Source organism: Monodelphis domestica, chromosome 5, assembly GCF_027887165.1.
Source record: "Monodelphis domestica isolate mMonDom1 chromosome 5, mMonDom1.pri, whole genome shotgun sequence".
Classification (NCBI taxonomy): Eukaryota; Metazoa; Chordata; class Mammalia; order Didelphimorphia; family Didelphidae; genus Monodelphis; species Monodelphis domestica.
In genome coordinates this window covers 299,680,152-299,687,299 of record NC_077231.1, presented here as the reverse complement: position 1 = coordinate 299,687,299, position 7,148 = coordinate 299,680,152, and the positions used below count along the sequence as shown (strand labels likewise).

Below are 7,148 nucleotides of genomic sequence, written 5' to 3'. Positions count from 1 at the left end.
TCTTAAAATAATAATAATAAAGGGGGGGGGGGCAAATGGTGGTACCTCATCTCCAAACTAATTTTCATGACTATATATTATATATTTCTCTGCTGGAGGGAGGGGAGGAGGGACACCTAATATCATCCTTTAAGGGGGAAGGGGCTGGGCATCCCCAAGTCATCCTATCCCATAAAGCACCACTTTAATCGTTCAGACACTTACCTTGGTCTGTATAGCCGTCCCTATCCTCACTGATGCTCCAGTTGGTCCCTGGCCTCACGTAGGGAGTTGAAGAAGGCGGTGACAGACGTGAGGGCAGCTTCCTTGTCCAGTTGTTCAGTTGGATCCTGCTTGCTCTTCCAGCTGTAGAAGGCTTCCTCTTTGACCACTTGCTCATCGTAGAGAACGTGGAAGAACGCGCTTAGTAGGTTGGCTGAGGGCTCCAGGGTCTCCACAAGGGTCTGGAGGGCGGAGAGAGCCTGCACCTCCTTCTTTTCGTCGCTTAAGTATTTCTGCAGAAGCTTCGAGCGAGGTTTCAGCAAGGCCGCATCCAGCCGCAGCGGGGACTCGAAAATGATGGCGGAAGAGCAGACGGCTGTGGTGAGCGCACACACCAAAGTATCTGGAGCCATCTGCTGCTCGCTCAGCTTGGACTCGACCCAGTCACTGAGTCGCTGGTTGCTGGGGCTCTCTTGAAGCAGCTCCTTCAGCTGCTGGCTGAGCTCCTCAGGGGACAGCTCCCGCTGGCTGCCAGGCCCGGTCTCCTCTCCCAGTGTGTATTCCACTTTCTGCTCAATGACGAAGGCTTGGACGTCCTGGTCCTCAGGTAGGAATTCCTTCCAGCTGAGGCCAGCCTCTTGCCACAGCTCCCCGACCTTTTCACGACCCACACTTTTGCACAGGAGTCCCAAGATCTCCAGCAGCAAGGAAGACGCTTTGCCTAAGGGTTTCAGCGGCTTTGAGATCTCCCTGAAAAACTCCCCCATGGGCACCTTACTTTCCCGAAGGATGGGTGTCACCAGTTCTGCCAAGTACAGCCACACGTGGGGGATATCGATCTCCATGTCTTCGGCCACTTCCAGGATCTCGCGGAGCCCTCGATAGTACTGGAGGGTAGTGAGGTGACCAGAGAGGAGCTGGTGCAACAGTTGGCCCATATGTTCGCGGGCCTCGGTGCTGCGCTCCAGGGTCGCTTCGATACCTTCCCGAACAAAAATGAAGAGCAGTGACGGGGAGGCCAGTTCCTGCACACACTGGACAGCTTCTTTCACGTCGCTGAGATGCAGGAACTCCTCAATGATAGCCTTCGACTTCTTCGCTAGGTCTTCTTCAGACAGTGCGGCCTTGGAAGGGCTGGCTGTGTCCACTTTCTCCTGTTTCACTGCGTTCTGACTGCTGTCCCTATCCTCGGTCAGGTCGGCTGCCCTGCGGAGACCCTCTGGTTGGAGAAGTCGCTCTAGACTTCCCTTCTCGGCCTTCTGGCTGACGGCTTGAGCCGGGCCCCCAAGCTCTTCTCTCGACTGACTATGCTCCAGGCCACTTCCTCGATCCCCACCTTTCTCGCTGCATTTCCAGCTCACACTCCCCTTTTGCACCTTCTCAGTCGTCTGGTCTGTGCTCTTTGACGAAGCTAAATGTTCAAGGGCTGAGAAACGGTTCGAGATGCCGGTGGAGGGTCCGGCTGTCTCGGGGCTCTTGGCTCCCTTGCTCCCACTGCTACCCTTGCCCCAGCTCAGGCGACCTCCAGGAACGAAGAGTAGGTTGTCCGAGTCCGAGGATCCGGGCTTAGTGATTTTGGCGATCCGGGAGACATCAATGGGTCTGAGTGCGTTACCTTTGCTGATAGGGACCGTATTCCAGCCTTCCTCATCCGGAATCAAACCCTTTCGGCTTCGTGAGGGAGACCGCGGAGGGCCCTGGCACTTGTTCCCACCCATAGCCATAAGCTGCTGGACTTTGATCTGTTCCTCATGTTGCTCCCTCTCAGCCTCCTGGTGAATCTGGCCGATGGTCTTGGGACCTTGGTCTCCCCGGCGGGGCACCCAGCTGCTTCTGCGGAGATCCTGCACATCCTGCAACATAAAGCGGATTCTGGACGAAGTTTTCTTCTCTTTTATAATCTTTTTCATTTTCTTGAAGTATTCATCCACGAGGGCCTTGGACTTCCCCAAGTCAAGGCTTTTGCCAACGGTGGTAAGCAGACCGCAGAGGCACTCCAGGGACTCCTCATCGGGGTTCTTCAATAACTTGGCCACGCAGTCGTGCATGATGGCCTCGGTCAGCATCTTCAGCTTAAACAGTTCTCCAATGAATTTCATGTTGCCCAGGGAGCGTCTCCTGGCTTTTCCTTGGGCCTCTTCTAGCTCCTCTTTTAGGCGGCTTCTTTCCTCTGCCATAGCCGCCTCATTCATCTCTTTCTGCTTTTTTTCAAACTCTTTATTGTCGTTTTTATCTTTCTCAAACTCCTTCTGGCATCTGGTTAGCAGGAGCTTCCTGAAATTGATGGTGACCTCGGGCTTGTCTGTCCTGGGCACCTTCAGTCCCATGAGGCAGTGGCACATGTTGGCATAGGACACAGCAAAGTTGGGCTCCGAGATGGCCTTCTCGAAGATGAGGTCGATGACCCCTTTGAGGCGCTCCTCTGTGTCTATGGCCAGCTGCTGGACTTGCTTCAGCAGCTGCTGAAACATTTCGGGAGTCAGCTTGTTTAGAATAGAGCGCACCCTTCGAAACAGGTCCTCAGTATCTCCAACTCGGTCACACTTGCTACTGGGCTTCCAGGCTTTCTCGGCTCTATTAAGTTTTACAGCCTCACTGAGCAAGACTGGGGCGAAAATCTTCCGCTGTTCCTTCTGAAGAGCAGGTTGGGAGCGCCAGGGCCCAAAGCCTGCCGATGGCCCCTGGCCGGGACGTCCCCTAAAGGGGCCTCCATTGTTGAATTTGGGCCCATCCAGCTTGACAAAAGACGGGGTGAAATCAAGACCACAGTCCATGCTAGTTAGGCCGGCCGGGTCTAGCGGCCTCAGAGGCCTTTGGTTTGCCTCCTCCAGCACCACGTCCTTGATTTGAGGTAGGCCCTCGGGCTTCCGAAGACTGACAGAAAGGAACCGTAATCCAAGCAGGAACACCCGCTCATACCGCTTCCTCTCCCTGGTATTGAAAGGCTTCTGTCCATCAGACAGGTTGTTTTCCTTTTCCTCTGTTTTTTCAGGCTTCGGGCTTCCAAGTTTCGCGGGGCTGGAAGGGCGCTCAAGGCTGCCAGGTTTCGCGGGACTCGAAGGGCCTTTCACGGGGCTGGAAGGTCGCTCAGGGCTGCCAGGTTTCGCGGGACTCGAGGGGCATTTCACGGGGCTGGAAGGTCGCTCAGGGCTGCCAGGTTTCGCGGGGCTGGAAGGTCGCTCAGGGCTGCCAGGTTTTGCGGAGCTGGAAGGTCGCTCAGGGCTGCCAGGTTTTGCGGAGCTGGAAGGTCGCTCAGGGCTGCCAGGTTTTGCGGAGCTGGAAGGTCGCTCAGGGCTGCCACGTTTCGCGGGACTGGAAGGTCGCTCAGGGCTGCCACGTTTCGCGGGACTGGAAGGTCGCTCAGGGCTGCCACGTTTCGCGGGACTGGAAGGTCGCTCAGGGATGCCAGGTTTCGCGGGACTGGAAGGTCGCTCAGGGCTGCCAGGTTTCGCGGGACTCGAGGGGCATTTCACGGGGCTGGAAGGTCGCTCAGGGCTGCCAGGTTTCGCGGGACTCGAGGGGCATTTCACGGGGCTGGAAGGTCGCTCAGGGCTGCCAGGTTTCGCGGGGCTGGAAGGTCGCTCAGGGCTGCCAGGTTTCGCGGGACTCGAAGGGAGTTTCGCGGGACTGGAAGGTCGCTCAGGGCTGCCAGGTTTCGCGGGACTCGAGGGGCATTTCACGGGGCTGGAAGGTCGCTCAGGGCTGCCAGGTTTCGCGGGACTCGAAGGGAGTTTCGCGGGACTGGAAGGTCGCTCAGGGCTGCCAGGTTTCGCGGGACTCGAGGGGCATTTCACGGGGCTGGAAGGTCGCTCAGGGTTGCCAGGTTTCGCGGGACTCGAGGGGCATTTCACGGGGCTGGAAGGTCGCTCAGGACTGCCAGGTTTCGCGGGACTCGAGGGGCATTTCACGGGGCTGGAAGGTCGCTCAGGGCTGCCAGGTTTCGCGGGACTCGAAGGGCCTTTCACGGGGCTGGAAGGTCGCTCAGGGCTGCCAGGTTTCGCGGGACTCGAAGGGCCTTTCACGGGGCTGGAAGGTCGCTCAGGGCTGCCAGGTTTCGCGGGGCTGGAAGGTCGCTCAGGGCTGCCAGGTTTCGCGGGACTCGAAGGGAGTTTCGCGGGACTGGAAGGTCGCTCAGGGCTGCCAGGTTTCGCGGGACTCGAGGGGTATTTCACGGGGCTGGAAGGTCGCTCAGGGCTGCCAGGTTTCGCGGGACTCGAAGGGAGTTTCGCGGGACTGGAAGGTCGCTCAGGGCTGCCAGGTTTCGCGGGACTCGAGGGGCATTTCACGGGGCTGGAAGGTCGCTCAGGGCTGCCAGGTTTCGCGGGACTCGAAGGGAGTTTCGCGGGGCTGGAAGGTCGCTCAGGGTTGCCAGGTTTCGCGGGACTCGAGGGGCATTTCGCGGGGCTGGAAGGTCGCTCAGGACTGCCAGGTTTCGCGGGACTCGAGGGGCCTTTCACGGGGCTGGAAGGTCGCTCAGGGCTGCCAGGTTTCGCGGGGCTGGAAGGTCGCTCAGGGCTGCCAGGTTTCGCGGGACTCGAAGGGAGTTTCGCGGGGCTGGAAGGTCGCTCAGGGCTGCCAGGTTTCGCGGGGCTGGAAGGTCGCTCAGGGCTGCCAGGTTTCGCGGGACTCGAGGGGCCTTTCACGGGGCTGGAAGGTCGCTCAGGGCTGCCAGGTTTCGCGGGGGGGCTGGAAGGTCGCTCAGGGCTGCCAGGTTTCGCGGGACTCGAAGGGCATTTAGCATGGCTGGAAGGGCGCTCCAGGATGCCGGGTTTCGCGGGACTCGAAGGGCACACAGGGCTTCCTGGGGTATTAGAGTTCTCAGGGCGAGGAGGGAGGCATTGCTGTCCTGGAGCTGGGGTAGTCTCTGCCCGAGACTGTTTAGCCTTGTTTGCCGCCTTGGTCTTTGTTTTCTTGTTTCTCGAACTCTTCTTTGGCCCAGATGTTTCCTTCTTTTGGGTGGCTGGTTTCTCAAAACTCTTAGGAAGCAGGACTGGGATGGGGGTGATCTCAGGAGCGGACGATTCCTCTCCTGTCTTCTCTCCCCCCTTCTCCGCTTTAGTTTTCTCTTCCTCCTCAGGGATGGTGGGGGATGCGGGTGCTCTAGTTGGTACATTAGATGCCCGGACCTCGTCAAACTCCAAAATAGGATTCAGGTGCATGGCCTGGGGAAGCGGGACCCCGTTTGGTCCCTGGGCAGTGGGAACTTCTAGTTTGAATTCTTGGGGACAATCTGGTGAGAGTGGCGCCACTGGATGTGCTGCAGCCTGGCCCAACTCTAGTTGGGTCTCTGGCTCCTCCTTAGGGGTCTCACCTTTGGGCTCCGGAAAAACATCAGTGTTTGGAGGCTGGAGGAGGCTGAAAGCCTGGGCAGGGTCAGGCTCAGGGGCTGATGCAGGACTGGTCACTTCTGTCACTTCAGGGCAAGGCAGCTCCGGGGCTTCCTGGGCAATGGGGTGGGCAGGCTCCTTAAGTGCCCTCTGTATTAGCTCGGTGGCTGTCACCGGGGCCTCAGTAATGGACAGGACTGAACAGCTTTGCTCAGGCTCGGGTAAAGCGGCTTGCGAAGGGGAGGACGTCTGGGAAGGAGAGTCTGAGGCGCTGTGCTCTCGGTCAACCCCTGGTGGGTCCCCACCTGTAGCTCCCTGAAGTCCCTCGTCTGGGCTAACTATGGCAGCAAGCTGGGGAGTCTCCGGGTTAGCCTCCGGACCTCTTGTCTGGGGAGGAGTGAGAGTAGAGAGGCGCCTGGCTTCAGCCAAGATCTCTTCGGTGACATCCTTACCTTCCTGGTTGGGATCTCGGATCCGAATAATATTCCGTTCCCTTGTGGAGGCAGTCCTGTGGTGCTGTAGCTGGTGGCTCGGTTCTGGAACAGCCGCAGCAGGTGGACCCTGCGCGGGGGTCTCAGATACATTTGGGCTTGGTGCAGGAGCGAAGCCGGGGAATGCTGGCTGTATTGGATACCAGTGGGTCCAGTAATAATTCGTGCAACCATCAGGTGCAGGGACGGAGCAGATGAATGTGGCAGGCGGGACGTTCTGGTAGTAGTAACTCATAGTCTATTAGATCAAAGAGCAGAGTGAGGGGGAGATGCCGTCACCTGGAGAGGTGGACTTCAAGTGCTCGAGGCTGAGCTCTGGGATCTAATTTATACACCAAGAGCTGAGAACAAACCGAGAAGGCGGGCTCATTTGCGTCGATTTTGCCAGGTGACAACCTGGTATCTCCCACATAGTTCTTTACTGCTTTGGGTGTTAACTCAAAAGACAATGATGGACTTAACTCTCAATTGTGTTTGTCCCTTTAAAGAAGTCAATCATTTAAGTACCTGTAAGTACAGGCTAAGTACCGTGCCTTTCCAGCCACCCTGGCTTCTGGCTATTCCGTCTGTCCTAAAGATTTGGGAATTCCAGACCTGGCTGTTGTCGCTTCCCCCTTTTTTTTTTCTTCAAAGACCACTTTCCTTTGTCTCCCAGAAGGCCCCAGAAATATGGCAGCTTGGCTTCCCAGCTCATAATTTCTCTGCTGCCTCAATGAAAGACCGTTATTATAATGACATTTGTAGGTCTTTATTTCTTTCCGTGGACATCATGGAGGTCTTCCAGAGACTCGAAATTCAAAGGTAAATAGAGAAAAATTATAGGGAACTAAGTGTGGTGTTTTTTAGAGGAAGCTAAATGAAAGCTGTTAGATTTTTACAAAGTGACAGTAGTAGTTGTAAAAACCAGTTTTGAATCAGTTGAACTATGTCTTAAATGTAAATGAGAATGGGGGCCATCGGGGTGGCTCAGTGGATTGAGAGTCAGTTTAGAGATGAGAGATCTTGGGTTCAAATTTGGCTTCAGACATTTCCCAGCTGTGTGACCTTGGGCAAGTCACTTCACCCCCATTGCCCAGCCCTTACTGCTCTTCTGCCTTAGAACCAATACACAGTAGTGATTCTAAGGTAG

General features: G+C 56.6%; 1 protein-coding gene across 1 annotated transcript; it reads right to left on the bottom strand.

Moving 5' to 3' along the window:
- Positions 1-214: 214 nt before the first annotated feature.
- Positions 215-6,254, bottom strand: LOC100031723 (eukaryotic translation initiation factor 4 gamma 1-like). The gene is made up of 2 exons (XM_056800679.1): positions 5,313-6,254; positions 215-5,177 (listed from the first exon to the last, which is right to left on the bottom strand). Exons 1-2 carry the CDS (start codon positions 6,252-6,254, stop codon positions 231-233), a joined length of 5,889 nt encoding a protein of 1,962 aa, XP_056656657.1. The 3' UTR covers positions 215-230.
- Between the last annotated feature and the right edge of the window lie 894 nt (positions 6,255-7,148).

Coding starts and splice junctions, on each gene's coding strand:
- LOC100031723 (XM_056800679.1), bottom strand. CDS start 6,254: ATGAGTTACTACTACCAGAACGTCCCGCCTGCCACATTCATCTGCTCC. Junction 5,178..5,312: donor ACGAGGTCCGGGCATCTAAT/GTACCAACTAGA, acceptor CTGCTTCCTAAG/AGTTTTGAGAAACCAGCCAC.